The sequence below is a fragment of the Dipodomys spectabilis genome, unplaced genomic scaffold (assembly GCF_019054845.1).
Source record: "Dipodomys spectabilis isolate Male_0828 unplaced genomic scaffold, ASM1905484v1 ptg000504l, whole genome shotgun sequence".
NCBI classification, from domain to species: Eukaryota; Metazoa; Chordata; class Mammalia; order Rodentia; family Heteromyidae; genus Dipodomys; species Dipodomys spectabilis.
In genome coordinates, this window is record NW_024871181.1 from 1,103,275 (window position 1) to 1,122,780 (window position 19,506).

General features: G+C 40.9%; 1 protein-coding gene across 4 annotated transcripts in view; it reads left to right on the forward strand.

Moving 5' to 3' along the window:
- The window catches only part of Prdm2 (PR/SET domain 2), a 99,616-nt gene that overhangs the window by 23,366 nt on the left and 56,744 nt on the right, over positions 1-19,506 (forward strand). For all 4 annotated transcript variants that reach the window (XM_042669670.1, XM_042669673.1, XM_042669671.1 and 1 more), the window contains 3 exons: positions 3,193-3,310; positions 4,850-4,953; positions 13,547-13,699. In XM_042669670.1, the coding sequence (XP_042525604.1) occupies positions 3,193-3,310; positions 4,850-4,953; positions 13,547-13,699 (375 nt within the window). The remainder of the gene's footprint in view (positions 1-3,192; positions 3,311-4,849; positions 4,954-13,546; positions 13,700-19,506) is intronic.

Here is a 19,506-nt window from a genome sequence, read left to right on the forward strand (position 1 = left end):
CTGTAGTCAGTAGGAGGACCTTCAAACAGAACTCAAAGCAGAACCTCTGGAAGGAGCAGCCACCCCTGTTCCCTGGCTGATGCCTTCCTCTGCTTCCCTGCCTCAGCTCTGGCTGCTTCTTACTTCCTCTGCTCCAGACACTTTGTTCTTTGTGTACACATTCAGGTGTGTAAGTGACAGCAGATAGGTCAAGTCCACTGCTGGTCGTGGGAAGTGAGCCCACAGTAGAGTAACAAGTGGGAGAGAGGCAGTCCCAGGGAAGGTACACAGAATTATACAGATGGGAGCAAAGGCAAGGCAGAAGGAAGGCCATCTACATTCTTTTTTTTTTTTTTTTTGGGTCCGGTCGTGGGGCCTGAACTCAGGGCCTGGGCGCTGTCCCTCAGCTCTTCAGCTCAAGGCTAGCACTCTACCACTTGAGCCACAGCGCCACTTCTGGCTTTTTTCTTTTTGCTTATGTGGTACTGAGGAATCGAACCCAGGGCCTCTGGCATGCAAGGCAAGCACTCTACCACTGAGCCACCTTCCCAGACCCGCCATCTACATTCTTGTTTCTAAGGATGTCCCAGGTTGTTTGCAGCCTGACCCAGATTCTAGCACCTTGGCAGGTAGGAGGGGAGATCCTGGCCCCGCCCATGTCTGCTTACTTAAGTGGGCAGCTATGAGTTCACTTTAGTGAGCCCACTTTGAAGGTCATGTGTTGAGGCTAGGAGTGGTAGTGTAAGCCTATAATCCTAGCACTTGGAGGATGAGGCATTAGGCTCAAGAGGTCAAGGCCATCCTTGGTTATATAGTAAGACTGTCTCAACTAAACAAAACAGAGCAACCAAACCAGTTAAGCAGAGTCCTTAGAGGTTTTGTTGTTCTTTGGCAGCTCTTACATGCATATGCATGTCCAAGGTGTACTTGAACCAGTACTGCCTCTTCTAAGCTCTGCTTCAGTCCTTTCTGTTCACAGGTGTTTGGCAAATGCTAGTGCACATGGTCTCCTGTCTTGTCCTCTCAGCCCACATTGCCCCTGGGGGAATTACTTTTCCTGCTGACATTTCCATGGACGTCTGAAGTTGTAGGGCAGAGCTGGTCAGATTGTACATTCATACCATGAGCTACTTACAGTGTATATTCATACCATGAGTACTTGCTAAGACTCAGCTTCCTCTTCTGCATGTGGGTATGGAGTGCAACACTGTCTGTTGGTTTACCAAGGGCAGCCTGCACCTGGGCTTGTCACTGGAGTGCTGTGGCTATACCACAAGCATCTGGCTAGAGAAGCAGTACAGTGCCTCTGCCAGGGTGGTGCCTCTAGGGATGGCAGAGGGTGCCAAGGCTGGCCCAGGGTCACAGATGGGAAAAGGGAAGACAACTGACTTCTCAGTGGCTGTGCTTCTTGGACTTAGAACGACTCATATTGCTTAGTTATCAGTGTCATGCTATCATCATTTATGTACTCTAGGCTAAAGCTACCAATTGCATAGCTTTCCCCTCTTTGGAATAAAGCTTATTCAAATTTCCAAAAACCCAACTTATAGATTAAAAGTGTAAAAATGGAGACTCTCTTTTTTTAAAATTTTATTTTATTGTAAAGATGCTGTACAGAGGGGTTACAGTTACATGAGTAAAGCAATGAGTACATTACTTGTCTATCATTGTTATCCCTTCCCTCTCCCCTCCACCCTTATTTAGAAGTAAGAAATGCCTATACTGAATTTATCTTTTCTTGAGCTATTAGAAGGTAGCAGATTCCATTTTCCAGGGCAGTTTGAAGCTCCTCTATTTTGGAAGGTGTTTTAGGGATTTTGTTGAGACAAAAGATTTAACTTAACAGCTAATGAATTGTGCTTCTGAAGGTGACTTGGCCCTGCTCACAAGGTGGCCCAGCTGCTGAAGTCCCCAGCACACCAGCATGCCACCATGCCAGGGTGTTTCTGTATAGCTTTGGAGTTGATTTCTCTTTAAGCAAATAACTGATGATACTTTAAAAATGGAAATGCTGGCAGGCTGCAAAGTTGAATAATTTTTTTTTCTTGGCACATAACATTATTGAGAACTACAAGGCTTCATTGTGAGAAAAAGGAATCTTTTCGGCTTGGAGTTTGCTTTCTGCCTATGTTGACTCCTTTGCTGGTCCTTGTTTACCTTTGTCATGAGGTCAGAGCACTCACACTGTAAAACCCATCGTGTCTGCAGTGTGCTATAGGCTGTCGCTCAGAGCTCTCACTCTATTCTTGGCTGTGTGACAGTGGATGGACACTGCATTTCCCATTGATTTCAAAGTTATTCTTAAAGTAGCAGCCATGCTCCCTCTGACTTACAGTAGTAATTCCTATCTAGTAGCAATCTTATTTCTTAAAAATGATAAGTTCCAGCCTAAACTTGGACAGGTAACTGTATAAAACTCTTGTTTTCTGTGGATGCTAGGGTGTTAGGGTGACTTTGCTGTACACAGTGGTCAGTTGCTGTATCCTGGAAGTTTATGCTCATAGTAAGGGCTACAGGGGGCTGTTCTTGATGAAGCATTTTGCCCTGCTCAGGTCTACCTTGAACTTTCACTTGGCTTTTTTTTTTTGCTCATGACTGGTGCTCTGCCATTTGAACCACACCACCACTTCCAGCTTTTTGCTGATTAATTGTAGATAAGGGTCTCTTGGATTTGTCTTCCCAGGCTGGCTTTGAATCTCGATTTTCAGATCTCAGCCTTCTGAGTAGCTAGAAATACAAGCATGAGCCACTGGTACCCAGATCAGCTCAGCCTTTACAGGATATACCCAAAGTAGTTTTTTTGTTTGTTTTAATGGGGAGTGTTGTTTTTTATTTTTTTTTTATTTTATTTTTTTTTTTAACTTTTTTTATTTTTTAAATGTTCAGATATGCTGCCTTTAGCCTTTGATTTAAAAGCAAACTTAGGATTCATTTTTGCTGCCAGATTCTGTTAGAATTGTTAGTACTGTGGTGCTAGGGATTCACGCATTTTAAAAATGGTGCTAGGTGGCTGGAATGTAATAGTCAACATAGATTGGCTTGAAAGTCACAGTGGTTTCCTTGGGTACTCACAAACAAGCATCTGTAGAACTACCTGAATGTTTGATGTCGGGGTTTGGTCCAGTTGCCTGCTTCAGGTTTCAGTTACAAACTTGCTTATTGAACTACTACTAGATGCTCTTTTGGCATGATCCTCTGTTTCTTGATTTACAGAATGCTACTGAGCCTGCAGTAGCCACCGAGACCCTGGCTGAGGTACCTGAGCATGTGCTGCGAGGACTTCCAGAGGAAGTAAGGCTTTTGCCCTCTGCTGTGGACAAAGCCCGGATTGGTGAGTACGCAGTCACAGAGAGACAGGCAGTGAAAAGCAGGCAGCTCAGCTTCCTGTGAGAGCATGTGCAGTAGGCATTCTGCCTGTAGATGTGTCCTTGACTTACACTGTGTGGTGCTGATGTGTTTTCCCCTTACATATCCAGGATGTCTATAGAAGATGAAAGTAGGAATATATCACCACCCATCCCCACCCTTGGCAAATTCACCCTTCTCATCTCTGTGGCCTCTTCCCACAGACTGTGTCTCAGTATGGTTATGTTATTATGTTGATTTCATGATTTTGTAGTTGTCTTTACATCTGCCCCTGTCATTTGTTGATTTCTTATTTATGTCTCCAGTACCAGGCTCTTTGTAGACCCTCAATAGGTATTTGAGTGAGTGATGTGACCACTGTATTCAGATGCCTCTGTATGGGATTACATGTTGAATACATTCAAGCTTGTATCACTCACATTTTGTAGCCTTGTTATTGGATAGAAAGTTAAGGGAATAGAATATAAAAATAAAAATTTAGTCCTGAAAGATACCATGCTTATATTTTGTTTCTTTTTTGTTTTTTAGATATATTTCTGTATATGAATGTTTTTAATTAGTGTGTTTTCTAATTTTCATTCAAAGTTTAGTCAGTGAGTAATTGGAGTATTTATAGTATTCAAATAAAAATGATTTTTAGCCAGACTCTGGTGGCTCATACCTATAATCCTAGTTACTCAAGAGTCTGAGCTCTGAGAATCTCAGGAGACAGCTAGGATATACAAATTCTTGACTTTCCAAATATCCAGCAAAAAGCCAGAAGTGGAAGAGTGATTCAAGTGGTAGAGTGCTAGCTATGAGTGAAAAAGCCAATCAAGAGTATGAGGCCTTAAGTTCAAACCTCAAAACTGGCACTCTCCAACAAAATTTTAAAAAGTTGAATATGTATCTCAACTGATTGATTACCGGTAGTATTATAAAATTTAGTTCAAAGCAGACGTAGAGAAAAGTGAAGCTCTTATATTCTAGCCTTGCCTCCACTTTTCTGGTGACTTCTTCTGCATGTGAGTTTGCTCCCTGGCCAGCACATAGGAGATGGGCATGTATTCTTGCTGTTAGAAACTGAAGACAAGTTCTTCTGGCTGCCACATTGTCAGGAGCCCTCTACAAAAACATCTCACATTTAATGAAGATGACTTGAAATTCGTAGATAGACAGATTTACCATAATCTGATATTTTTCTTGTGATCATGTTGTTCTTCTGGCAGAAGAACAATATATTAATTTGATATGTACAAATCATAAAACTCTTATCTAGTTATAGAACAATGAAGATTACAGAAGTTATCTGTTTAGAATCAGATGAAATCAAAAGCCCCTTAAGGATTTAATTTAATATGATTTAACTTGGTCATAATTAAACATTGCTTTGTTTTGGTTTTGGTTTTCAGACACTCTAGCCTTTTAACTGTTTTATGAAACTGGATTCACTTTAATGCTTTCAGTAAACTATAGTGAACTATAAACTATAGTAAACTATAAAAATACTGGTTTCATTTCTTAGGTGTCTGGGCCACTAAACCGATTTTAAAAGGGAAAAAGTTTGGGCCATTCGTTGGTGAAAAGAAGAAGAGATCTCAGGTGAAGAACAATGTGTACATGTGGGAGGTAAGGCGCGAACTCCAGCTCTGCTTACGAGAGGTCTGTACATTGTAGAGACACATAACTGTCCTGTTTTCTTGGGATGTGATAGTTTAAAGTAAAAATAATGATCAAATGTGTTTTTTGGATACAGACTATTTATATATGTTGTTTATTTTTGAAGTAGCTCTGCTTTCCTCAACAGTAAATGTCAAATCTATTTTTTGTTTTGCTTTGCACTTCAGTCCTGGACTTCCTGTGTTTTGGGTTGTCCCTTTATAGATGACACTAGATACATACCATAAATGACACTGCAGTATGGCTGCAGAGGAGTCACTGTTTCAGAACATCACTTCTGTGTCACATTATAGAGCTTTTAATTTTGCACAAGCTTTTCTTTCTCTTCTGTGTTCTCCCAACAGCCCAGGAAGGCAGAGCAAGGCAATAGCCTTTAGAGGAGAAAAGCCAGGAAACAGGCACAGCCAGATCCTTGTCTTCTGTCTCACACTGGCAATTATAGATGTTTGCACCTTTGCCTGGGTTGAGGTCCTGCTTCTAGCTTTGTGACTTTGAGCAGGCTATGTAGTCTCAGGGCTGTAAGTTCTTGAATTGAAAAAAAAATGGTGACACTAGGACACATTTCACTAGAAAAGTTGTGAAGTAAAAAATGTTCCCAGGGTACTGAATGGAATCCTGCACTCATGTAGAATGGAGTTCAGGTCACTGCCTTGGGGGGGAGGGGGGGAAGCTCTGCAGTCCCAGAGGGCCTCCACAGTGTGAGTCCTTTAAAAACAAGTTCAATTGTGAGATGATAAGCTCTCACATCTGTTTCTCACATGTGGGCCTATAAAAGCCTGGAAGAAAAATATGGCTAGGAAGTGTGTAGAGACTTGGCTTAGGAAGCTGGGGCGTTGAGAGGTTGGAGGCAGGGCTGTTTCCTCAAGGCTATAGCAGGGTTCTTGGGTTGATCTCATTGTTGCTCCCAGCCCTTTGGAGTTGGAATGTTTCCTGTAATCACTTAGAACATACCTTCTGACAGAGGACCCAGAGGCCTTAGGAAACAGGACTTACACCACAGTCATTGCATTATGCTGTTTCACCACTTTGAGGCCACAGCTATGTAACTATAGAAAGACTGCCCAGGCAAGAAATGCTTTGAGTACTAAAGACCATGTCTGCATCATTAAAAGTGTCTCCACCATAAAATTATGCTCCAAAATAAAGTGCATTTTTGCTTTCAGATGTTTTCCAAAGGAAACTAGCAAACTTGCTGAACCATAGCCAGGATAATGTTAAGGAGCTGGAGCGTGCTGACTCAGCTTCTGTGTATACAGTGCTATTGAATTAAACAGAAGTTGATGGTACTACCTGTTGCCTATATTACCACATGTAACAATTTGAGGTTGCTGGGCATACCATATAAATGATTATCTCTGCCTGTGTAAGGGAAGTTTCACTTACACCGAAATCTGTACACAGTATTATCAGAGAGGAACTTGTTGAATATTTGTGATTTAGAATCTGTAAACTTGCGATCCCCCCTTCCCTTCCCCCATTGTTGAGACAGTTCAGTTTACACATTGCTGCAGTTGTAAGTCCTTGTGAGGGTGTGTGGTCAGGGTTAAGTGAAGGTGGGCAGGGAGGTAGGTGTGGCTCTCAGGCTCAGAGCTCCTTCTATATGCATATATTTGATATGGGACCTTTGATTTTAAAAGTGAGTGAAAGCCTTTTATTATAAGTTCGGTTAAAATGAAGGTAGATATTAGTGATGTGTATGGCTATACATATATCTATACATATTCATATGCAATGTGTAGGAAGTATAAATTAGAATGTATATATAGCTAATTAAAAACAAAATTGAAAATCAAAGTAAAAATTAGTATTTTCCCCTAAATTATTCTACTTTCACCAGAATACTACTCATTCACATAATTGGTTTGTCATTAGAACCTCATCCTTATCTGGACTTCCAGAAAAGCCCCCTATGCCCAGCATGTCTTTCGTGGCAGCATCTTTTTACCTCTGCTAGAACTTCTAATCTAAGACAAAGTGTTACATTGCTTTTCTTGAACTCATGATTAGCCAACTCTTCTGTAAATCAGCTAAGCGTTTATGGAAAACATTGTATTAAAGAGTAACAGGAGAAACAGTGGTATATACACGGAGTGAACACACAATTCAGGTGGGTTCTCAAAGGGGAAGAGCTGCTTTGATGGCTTGGTGGGACGCTGTCATGGAGTTGGGGTGTGGACTGTGAGTTACGCATGCTTCTCTTGACCACTCCTTGGTCAAGCAGTCTGCAAAATTTTCATCCACCTCTGATAAAAGCCATTCCAATTCACTTCTTTGGGGCTCAGATTGCTCCTAATGAAAAGAAGTTTTGAGTTGTTGGAATAAGAATTAGTTTAATCTTTTTAAAATAGACTTTTTAAAAAGCTATTTTAGTTTCCTAGATAGGACCTGAAGGTTTCTGTCATGATGTTTTGTGCTTTGTAATAAGATACCACGGATGGGGCAGTTTATAGTTCTCTTGGCCCACAGGGCTGCAGGCTGACAAGTCTGAGACCAAGAAGCAGCTTGGTAAAACAACACAGTACAAGGTGGAACAGGAGATTGAACACAGCACCTCAAGCCCTTTTGTTATTGGCATTAAGCCCTTCATCATGACCTAAATTCCTCCCATTAGCCCACATCTCCATGCTGTTCCATGGGGATTCAGTTTCCCCAATGCTGCATTTTGGGACCCACTGAAACCAGAGCGTTTCTCTCTGCCCCTGTTCATACCCACAGCCTTCCCTACCATCCACATTTTGTCCTCGACTAGGGCACTGCTGCCATGTGAAACCTGCACTGATGCATCACTATCGCCCAGAGTTCATAACTTATGTAGGGCACTTTCTTGGTGTTGTACCTTTTAGTAAGTATTTAACATTTGAAGGTAATATATGTTCATTACAAAATAATATGAGCAGTACAGAAAAATATAAACATGAAGCCAAAAGTCATCTCAACTAAGAAAGTTATTTATTCTTTAATCATTGGGAACTTGTGCAAACTACTCTCCAGAGTAGTTGTATTCCAGTCTTTCTGCGTAACTACCAAAACCATGTTTTTCTCCCTAGCTTTATGAATCTCAGTACTTTTAAGCTTTTTTTTTTTGGCCAGAACTGGGACTTGAACTCAGAGCCTGGGCACTGTGCCAGATCTTCTGTTGCTCAAAGCTAGCACTCTACCACTTGAGCCACAGCGCCACTTCTAGCTTTTTCATTTTATGTAGTACTGAGGAGTTGAACCCAGGGCTTCATGCATGTGAGGCAAGCCCTCTATCACTAAGCCACATTCCCAGCCCTAGTGCTTTTAACCTTTTTAAAGTTTTAAAACAATCTGTTCTTTTAACTGATAGTTCCCTGTTTCTCTTTGCATTTTATTTTTTTGTGCAACAAATTCAAAATTTAGTAAATGTTTTTCTTTAAACACATATTGAAAATTACAGCTTTATGCCATTTAGAGAAAGATTTGCAAATGTGCTCTCTATATAAGTGTATTCATTCACTTTGTAAATTGAAACCACAAACCCAACCTCCCATTCACTTTACACAAGGACACTGTCCTTGTCTATTGGCCAGAAATATCCTAGACCAGCCCCAGTTTGCAGTAGGCAGTCAGTTGTGACAAAAGTCACTCCCAGAAGTAAAGATACCTCCTTATACTGTTAACTCTTAGTTGTGGTAAGATGGGCCTTTATGCCCACCAATAATCGCTGTATTAAATTTTGAATTTAGGTTAGTTTGTATTGTATAACTATTTCAAAGTGACTATTAAACTAAATGAAAATTGGGTGGTATGAAAATCACAGTTAGATAAAGAGTGCTTGATCTCTGTTGAGTGACAGAGGCAGAGAAGGCCTTGATAGCTTGGGGATTAGGGATGGTTTTGGTTTGCTTTCAGTAATCTGGGCAGGTGTCTACCTAGATTCTCTAAAGGTTTAGCTACAAACATATAAAGCCTGGTGCCTGGTATAGGGGGACTCCTCTTTTGCTAGTTCTTTCCCAAGTGAGGAGTTTTAGTCAAGTGAGTTCACTTGTCAACAGTGCTTTATAGTAGTCCATGATCCAGGACCTTTGCTTTATTGAAAAGAATTTTATTATGGGTTGGAAAACAATCCCAATTGTCAGGAAAACCATCTTTGATTTTATGTAGTATTTCTCTTTGGAGTCAAGAGAGCTGAGTATTTCTTGCTCACCATGAAGGTCTGGAAATAGACTTTTTGCATGTTAGTTCTTGGGTTTGAGCTAAGGTGGGAGGCCTTCTGTCTTTGCTTGAAAGGAAGTGAGAGTAGTTGGCTTTCCACTATCTTTCTTCTACCCTGGCTGATGGGGACTGGCAGTTTTAAATTATAGTTACATTAAACAAAATCTTGTCACATCTTGAAAGAAAGTAGTATGTGTCAGTCAGCAGATTTCAAGTCCTTGGAAACCAAGGTTTGGCCAACTAAAAGGTGAATTCTAGCAGAACCTTTTATTCTAGTTCCTAATTACAAAGTCAAACTCAGTAAAACCAAGAAAGCTATGCTCCAGGGCTGGGAAGGTGGCTCAGTGTTAGAGTGCTTGCCTTGCATGCATGAGGCCCTGGGTTCAATTCCTCAGAACCATATAAGCAGAAAAAGTTGGAAGTGGTGCTATGGCTCAAGTGGTAGAGCACTAGCCTTGAACTGAAGAGCTGAGGGAGAGCACCTAGGCCCAGAGTTCAGGCCCCATGACTAGCAAAAAAAAAAAAAAGGAAAAAAAAAAGAAAGCTATGCTCCACTGTTTTTTTTTTTTTGTTGTTGTTGTTGTTTTTTCTTTTTTCTTTTGAAATCAGTGTATAGGATGATGTAAAGGAGAGCATAACTTAGCATTCAGCAAACCTTAGTTACTTGCTTTCTGAAAGTCTGGATTATTCTTCTCATCCTTCCCCCTTCTTTGTGGTATACATTCTCCTAAATCAGTGAAGGGCTGGGTGCTGGTGGCTTACACCTATAATCCTAGCTACTTAGATATGAAGATTGTAGTTCAAAGCCAGCTCAAGCAGGAAAGCCTTTGAGACTCTTATCTCCATGAAACTACTTAGAAAAAGCTGAAAGTGGCACTGTGGCTCAAGTGATAGAGCACAAAGAGGGTAAGGGATAGCACTCAGGCACAAAAAAACAAAAACAAACACAAAATAACCAAAAATCAGTGGACAGGGAGGATACTCAGAAAAAGAAAAGTGAAAATAGGAATTATAGGTGGGTTCTCTTAGCTCACGCCTTGTAATCTTAGCTACTTGGGAGGCTGAGATCTGAGAATTGTGGTTCAAAGCCAGCCTAAGTTGAAAAATATGTGGCTCTTGTCTCCAATTAATCAACAGAAAGCCAGAAGTGGCGCTGTGGTTCAAGGTGGTAGAGCTCTAGCCTTGAGCAAAAGAGTTCAGGGGCAGGCCCCAAATTCAAGCCCTGTGACTGACTGCCCCTTCTACCCCCGAAAAAAGAAGAAAATAGGAATTATAAATTGTCCTAGTTGGAGGGGAAAACTGTTATTGACATATTTATTTATTTGTTTTTTTTTATTTTTCTCTTCATATTTTCATACTTAATCCATTCTATCCTTAAATGGCTTTATTCAGTGACAAATCTGTTGTGAATATTTTTCAGTAAACTGACTTGCACAACATCTATTTAGTTTTTTTTTAAATATTAAAGTGCATTAATTTATAAATGTTACATGTATTTATTTTTATTCACTATAAAATAATGGGTTTCATGTGGCAATTTTATTCTCCTTTGATTATAGAAATAATGCATGTTAGTCAAAAAATATTGAGCAGCGTAGAAATACCTAACAAAACAAGTTTCTGTGTAATCCAGTTAATTATTTGTGCAACTTTTTAGTGTCTCGGTAGTCTGCTGTATGCATGGGCTGTATTGCACTGAACTAATTGCATACTGTATTTCATCTTTCTCTGAGTTGGGAGTGGTTAGTACGTGGCTATGAACATCTTTGTGCACACATCTGGGTATAGTTGTCCAATTATCTCAAATTCTTCCAAGTGTATTTTTGGATTAAACGTGTATATAGAACATTTTCTTTTGTTCAGGTATAGCTAAATTTTATCAAAATTCCCTAGGGGCTAGGCACTGTTGGCTCACACCTATAATCCTAATTACTTTGGAAGTTAAGATCTGAGGATTGGGGTTCAAAGCCAGCTCAGCCCAGGCAGAAAAGTCCATGAGACTCATCTCCAGTTAACCACCTAAAAATTGGAAGTGGAGCTGTGGCTCAAGATGATAGAGCATTAGCCTTGAGCTAAAAAGCTGAGGGATCAGTGCATAGGCCCTGAGTTCAAGCCCCTCTATTGACCTAAAAACAAAAAACAAAAAATCCTCAGGTTGGAAGCATGGCTTAGTTGGAGATCTAGCCAGTTAGTTGAAGGCAGCAGATACAGAGTTTGAGTCCTGGTCTTGCACCTTAAAAAAGAAGAAGAAGAAAAATCCTGCCAATGTGTTCTCTGATCATCAGTAATTGGGTAGAGTATCTGCTCTCATACATTACTTCCAAAGTATTTTTTCTTTTTCTTTCTTTCTTTCTTTTTTTTTTCTGATTGAATTTACATTGCTTTTTTTTCTTTTTCTTTTTATTAACATTATTATTATCTTTAAGTAGTTGTACAAAGAAGTTCCCATTCTACAAAACAGTATATGGTATTCATTTTCTTAAATACGTGTTTTCAGTTTAGTTTGTGAAAACTTTTGAAATTATTATTTTATTATTAAGTTTATTACTTTTTTTGTGCCAGTTCTGGACCTTGAGCAGTGTCTCTGAGCTTTTATGCTCAAATTGGTACTCTACCACTTGAGCCACAGCTCCACTCCTGGCTGTTTGGGTGTTTAATTGGAGATAAGTGTCTCACAGGCTTTCCTGCCTGGGGCTGGCTTTGAACTGCAATACTCACATCTCAGCCTCCTGAGTAGTTAGGATTATAGACATGAACCAGCAGCCCCTGGATAAGTTTACTCTTTTATGAGGTTTCAGGTATGTATTTATTTGTGAGTTATGTGCCTATTTTTAAAAAGTAAAATGTTTATTTTTTTCTATAAAAGTCAGGTGATTTCTTTTTCTTCTTTTTGCACACTAGTGTACTTAGAAGATCCCTTAGTCTCCTTTGGAGTACTGTGAGCTGTGCATAAAGAACTCAGTCAACCAGAACACTTCACTTTTTGCAAAGGTCTCTACTGACTAGTGAGCCAGGAAGTTCCAGCAGAGTCTGCATTGATGCTGAAGCATGTAGATAGTCTAGCTGCCTTCTTCATTTGTGCGTTTCTCTGGCAGCTGTCTCTGTGTGTGTTTCTGCTGTCCAACTGATCTCTGTCAGTGTGCCAGGGTGTTGGGTGGTGGGGTGGGGGAATGGGTGGGTGTGGCTAAAGTCCATGGGGGTATCTCTGAGCTTCTGTGACCAGCTAGTGCTCCATGACCATTCTCTGTTCTGTTTGCTAGCTTTACTATGCCGGCAAATAAGATAAAATTGCCCTGTAGACATTTAAACTAAAAGTGACGGAAAGTTTGTTGTTTGTGTTAAGTTTAACCTAGTTTTGCATTATAATACTATCTCTTTATGACCTACCATTTGGGGGGCTATTGTGTCTTCCATATGTGCATATCTTTCTGCATCTGTCCCTTTAGGAGCAGAGGGTGAGTGTGATAATGATGCTGAAAGGAGTCTTTAACAATCAGATAACCTCTTTTTAGAATGATGCTGATAGGTGTTTAGTAAATGGCCTATTTTTGAAAGTATTCATCTGAGGACTTAATGTTAAATAAATGAACTGCACAGCACTTCTGGCCTGTCCCTGTCATGTGCTCATTAGCTGGTAGCCACACTGTCTTATTAGAGGTATTAGAGGCAACGTAGAGGGGAGAAGTCAGAATGAGTATCCAGGAGCAGTCAGCAAGCAGGGTTACTAAGCAGTGCTGTGCACAGAGGGAGGCCAGCATGGGAAGCTGCTGTGGGATGGGTCGGTGGTGACTCCTAGAAGAGGAGTGCTCTCTGCCAGACACTGTAATGCACAGAGCAATGTTCCATTGCACCACAGGCCCCACAGGTGTACCTGGATGGGGTGTAGGCATTATCAGTGAGCTCCGTGTGTAAATGTGTACAGATGCTAGCTCATCAGGTGTGCTCAGTTCTTGTCCACCTTGCCAGAACTCTGTAGCCCAGCGGTCCAGCCATGCATGAACTGGCAGAACATTCCAGAAAACTCCGGTTTGGTTGCTGTTAAACACTGTTGCCATTTTCCTAAGTTCACCTGGGGGAATGGAGTTGTCCCTTGTCCTTACATGTATGGATAATGTAATTGCTAAAGCAGGACCCATCTAGAGATTAAGTGTATTGTCTACAGTACCTTTATGGTTAGAGGAAAAAATAAGCAATAGAAAAACAATGAGAATTACAGCTTTGGGTTTCACTTTTCACCTTGTGTTTTTCTTTATTGCTTGCTTGCTTTTGTTCCTCTGAAATGCTTTGTAGAGATACTTGTATTTAATGCAAATGAACTTGAAAGTGGAGCCCTGTTTTAATCCAGGCTCATTTCCCCATTGCCAAGGTATATTACCCGAACCTGGGGTGGATGTGCATCGATGCCACAGATCCAGAGAAGGGGAACTGGCTGCGCTATGTGAACTGGGCTTGCTCGGGACAAGAGCAGAATTTGTTTCCACTGGAGATCAACAGAGCAATCTACTATAAAACTTTGAAGGTAACAGCATTGGAATTGGCCACTGCCCATTAACAGTAGTGATTGTGAGACCAGGGAACGATCATGTCTGAGGTGGATCATGTGACCTGTGCTCTCAGGGTTCTGATTACATATATTTTGCTGCCACTTTGTGGGGTCAGGGCTTCAAAGTGTGAGGAAGGCTGTGTGGAGTAATTACATGCTGCTGATTCTCCACATGGCTGATGACCACTGCGTCCACTCCCATCTCCCTGCCATGCACAAGCAGCTGTATTGCCGTATTTTGTTCGGCAGAGACAGTCTGTCTTCAGTGCAAATGGAGCCATGTAATGGCTTTCCTTTCCTTTAAAACAGAGCATATTTCTTCCTTGGTCCAATTTTTTTATTTGAAGATATTAACTGTTGAGGTGGGAAGGAAGAGGACAGTCGTGTTCAGGCTGGGGGGAGGTGTCCACACATTGGGGACCTTACAGCCTGGAAGCCTTTTATGTTGCTGCCTTCCTTAGGCAAGCAAAATGCTCTTTCTTGCCCTCACTCTCCAGGTCTGCATACTATGCCGGAAATGTTCTCAGGCCAAATCTTGGGGCTGAGAAGCTAGATCATAGATGCTTTAAAAAAAATTAAATTTTAGCGGGCGCTGATGGATCAGGCCTATAATCCTAGCTACTCAGGAGGCTGAGATCTGAGGATTGTGGTTCAAAGCCAGCCCAGGCAGGAAAGTCTGTGAGACTCTTATCTCCAATAAACCACTAGAAAACCAGAAGTGGCATTGTGGATCAAGTGGTAGACCACTCGCCTTGAGCTGAAGAGTGCAGGGACAGTGCCCAAGCCCAGAATTCAAGCCCCATAACCGACAAAAAAAAAAAAAGTTAATTTTAGTTAATTATTTGTGCTGATACTGGGGTTAGAACTCAGGGCCTTGTGCTCTCACTTTTTCACTTAAGGCTGGTGCTTTGCCACCTGAGTCACACTTCCACTTCCTGGTTGTTGCTTTTATAGAGTGAAGACCTTTGCTAAAATCGCCATAATGGGGGCAATTTCTGTATTCACTTCTATTAAATATGTCAAAGTCTGGAGACAAGCCCATGAGAGGCAGTCTCTGTGGAGTGGAGGATTCTTGATGAGCAAGCACTGAAAATGGCAGCTGGTTTGGCAAGGGGCTAAGTTTTGTCAGTGTGGTAGCATTGGCCTTTGCAAGTTTAATTAGTACATGCTATTTGCTGTTTCTCTGCTGTGTTTTTCCTGCCATGGCCTGGTACTTCATACCAATGTAGGACTAAAGATAGACATACACAGCATGTTTGTGCTATTTTCTCACTGATGAGAACAACAAACCCTCTCTTCCCATTTCCTTTTGCTTCATGTGAGAGCATGCTTTTCTAGTAGGATTATTGTAGTTTTGAAACATTGGATTTGAAATTGAATTCAGAATGGGATGCAAGAATTCATTTTGTTTCTCAAATTTATTCAAAGTTGAGAGACTAACGTGGTTGAACCAGCATGGTGGAACCTCGGTAGTGCTGCAGTAGCCGCAATGGATGAAATGGGCCAGTCACTCATGAGAGGAGGGCACCAGTACAGCTTTCTCCTTAAGCATCAAGTTAACTTGCTTCACCCTGACAGCAGAATGCCCAGAAGCCAGATGTGATCTACAGGGTGGCCCTGAGCCTGCCCTGCCTCTGTGTGTGACCCATAGCAAATCCTTTGTCTGTGCCTCAGCTTCCTTGTGGGAAGACACAGGTAGTGGTAGTGTGAGCCAGAGTTGTGGTGAGCACATGGTGAATGTGGACAGAGCTAGGTGATGCCTGTCACTTGTGGTAAGGTATGACGTTGTGCTCAGCATTGGGGGGTTCTAGCCAAGTTCTTGATCTAGTTCTTAGTCTTCTCGTCCATGAAGATGAAGTAGTAGTGCAGATTGAGGGTTCCTTCTCCAAAATGTTTGGGACTAGAAGTGTATTGGATTCTGGATTGCTTTGGATTTTGTATCTACATATACATAATGTGGTATGGGTAATGTGGGATGGGACCCAATTCTATATACAAAGTTCATCTTATATAGGTAGACAGAGGCAGTTGGCACAGTATTTTTAGTATCCTCATTTTTTGATTGACCTGCCACATGAGGTTAGGTATGGAATTTCCCACATGTGCTGAATTTAAATTTGTAGCATTTCAGGTTTTGAATTTTGGAATTAGTCACACTTAATGTAAACATGAATTCTTATATTTGTTGTGAAGATTAACAAAGCCACTATGTAGCATATTAATGTAACTGTAAGTAGGATGCTACCCTACTGGCCGGAGTACTGTTACTTTTGCCTATCTTTGAAACAGCATGGTTCTGATTTCTGACCTATGGTATCTGCCTAAGTACACATGAGGCCTTTCAGGCCCCTCTCTGACAACATGAAGTATGTTCTTCTAGGCATTGTAAATGAATCATGTGTGCTGTTCTCTGGTCCCTGTATTCCACCCAAGTAACTGGTACCATCAGTATCACTTTTGTTTGTACTGCAGTTAACAACTATTTTGGGCCTATGGATATAGCTCAGTGCTAGAACACTTGCTACTTGTGTCTAGCACTGCAAAAATAAAAATAAAAACCCAAAACAAAGGAAGGAAGCTGTTTTAAAGTCTCCACAGTTAATAGTTAAGCCTCTGTCCACTTACTCATTCGTTCATTAATTTGACAAGTATTGATCATATGTCTGCTGTGTACCAGGTACTGTCTATAGTAGAGCAGGATACAGAAGGTCTCCAGTCTCATGGAACGTTTGTCCACTTTATGGGGAAGGAAGAAGATAATGATTAAATAAATTGATAAAATAATGCTAGACAACAGTATGTGCTTTAGACAGTGACTAGATAGAGGGAAGCCTGCTTTGGCTCCAGGGGGTCAGAGCAAATGTTTGTGAGAAGTGACATTTGTGAGAAGTGACATACCCTCATCGAAAGGAGCCAGCCCTGCAAAGAACTGGGGGAAAAGAGCAGTGCGGGAAGATGGGCCAGTAGGAGAAATAACTTGAAGTGGACAGATAGGGGACTTTGGTTTTGAAAGGTTGTTGTGGTTTTGTTTGTTTTGCTGAAAGAGTAGAGCAAGGCCAGTATAGCTTGAGGAAGGAGAGGAGTCCTAGGAGATGAGGGCTGCGAGGTAGATAGAGGCCGTATCAGGTGGGGCCTGATGACCCACAGGGAGAGGCAGGAATGTTAGTCTTCAACTCTGCACCCATTCCAGAGCAGAGGCTGAGTTCTGATTGTGACATAGAGACCAAGCTAGGGAATGGTTTGTGGAGGCAGAGGAGATGAGCTCTTTGTGCAGTGATTTCTCATTCTCATCCAGCCACAGAAATACAAAAACCTGGGTCTCGTTTCAGTTGTTCTGGTAAAATTCAAATTTAAATATTCTGATGATTTAGAGAAGGGAATGTGCTTGGTTTTTATAAAGCCTGTCACTCAAGAATAAAGTTGGAAGGTTTGGAAATCTTGTTGTCTTTATTTTTAATATGAAAATATAACACAGTCATGTACCACAAGCACAGGATCACAGTCTTAGTAAATGCCAGCAGCTAATGACTCCTTGTAGTTTTAGTTTGTGTGGGTGCATGGTATTGCTCCTGCAGCTCGGGATGGCCTAATGACACCTTTCTCTGAAAGTGTCTCCTCCCATGAGATGCATAACTATGTATGGTTTTTTGATTTTAGTTTTTAAAATATAGATTTATACTTACTTTAATGACACAGCTTTACTTCCAAAATTTGAGACACGAAATCTTGAAATGCAAGGAGTGAAAGATTTAAAATAGCATTGTACAGGAGGGGAAAACTGTTTGATTTTTTTTAAAAAATTGATTTAAAAATTAATTCCTCTATATAGATTGTTATCTCTGTAGCTGTTTTAATATAAAAGTTGGGAAATGTATTGTTCCATAGTCTAAATATCTTGGCCACCAACTATTTTGAAACTATTTATTAGCAAATTAAGTCAAGTTCCCCTAGCATTTCACCAGCCCATTGGTGTTTAAAATGTTTTATATATGTCATACAAACAGATTCATGTGGTTTCATGGTGTTTGTTTGGCAATAAGAATAACTTGGGTGGAGTAAGTGTCCTCCTACTTATAAAGCTTGGGCTAATTTTTTTTTTCTCTTTCTTTTGGTGCTGGGGATTGAACCTAGGGCCTTGAATAAACAAGGCAGGTGCTTTTCCACTGAGCTATATTCCCCAGCCCTGTGCTGATAGATCTCTCTGATGATGTCTGCAGAGGACTGGATACACAAACAGGAAGGTGGGAATAGGCATGCTCATTCTGGGAGGCTTCCTGCGGGTGCCAGTAGTGGCCTTGGTGTTGCAGTGATGAAGTTTGTGTGAGAAACATGTTAAAATACATCTGTCCTCAGTCCATTCTCTTTGACTTTAAGATTTTACATGTTTCCTAGAACCCTAGCCATTTCAAATACTATTTTATGTCATCATGTCATAAATGTCACTTATAGCCAAAAGGTAGAGGAATAAACTGTGTTTGGAATTTATAATCTAGAAACAATTTATTTCTAAAAAGTAATTTACTTTTGAGCCAGGTGCTGGTGGCTCACGCCTGTAATTGTACTCAGGAGCTGAGATCTGAGGATCGTGGTTTAAAGCCTGCCTGGGCAGGAAAAGTCTATGAGACTCTTATCTCCAATTAACCACCAGAAAACCAGAAGTAGTGCTGTGGCTCAAGTGGTAGAGCTCTCACCTTGAGCTGAAGTGCTGAGGGACATCACCTAGGCCCAGAGATCAAGCCCCATGACTGACCCCCCTAAAAAGAAAAGAAAACGAAAAAGAAAATGACAGGTTTTAGCCATTCTGGGGGAGTAAAGAAAACAGTAGCTCTTTTTTTATTTTAGTTTGAAGAATTGAGAGTATTTTGAAATGTGAACTACATACCAGGAGTTCTACATGTTACCCTCAAGTGCTTTATTTAAACAACAAGGCCCAGAACTAAAGAACTATATTGTCTTTAAATTGACATTTATTTTTTAGGTTTTTTAAAAATATAATTTTAAGTAGTTGTACAAAGGGCCTTCAATTCTACAAGTCTGATTATGAGCACAATGCATCTCATCAATGTGAACTGTCATTTTCCTATCCTTAACAAAAGCAGGATCAAGCTGAGCACCAGTGGCTCACACATGTAATCACTATTTAGAGATCTGAGGAGAATAGTTTGAAGCTAGCCTGGGCAGAAAAGCTCAGGTCGAGTCTCATGACTCTACCTCCAATTAACTATCAGAAAAAAATAAAGCTGGAAGTGGTGGTGTGGCTCAAGTGGTAAAGCACTAGCTTTGAGCAAAAGAGCTCAGGGACAGTTCCCAGTGGCTCACGCTTGTAATAATCCTAGCTACTTAGAAGGCTGAGATCTGAGGATCAGGGTTTGAAGCCAGCTTGGGCAGGAAAAGTCTGTGAGACTCTTATCTCCAATAAACCACTCAGAAAACTGGAAGTGCTGCAGTGGCTCAAATGGTAGAGTGCTAGCCTTGAGCTGAAGAGCTGAGGGACAGTGTTGAGGCCCAGAGTTCAAGCTCCATGACGGACAGTAAAAAAAAAAAAAAAAAAAGAAATCAGGGAGCCAGCACTGAAATTATACTCCACGGCAATCAGCGTAGTTTTCCTTACAGAAAAGAATGCTGTGGTATTTGGATATCATATGTTCTGTCTCTTTAGATTGGATGGTGCTTTCATCTTTGATAACCTTTCAGTTTTAAGGAGAACTGGCAATTAGTTTTTCATAGAATAAAAGTTATTCTTACGTGTCTCCTGATTAAACTGCATTTATGCCTTATGTGTA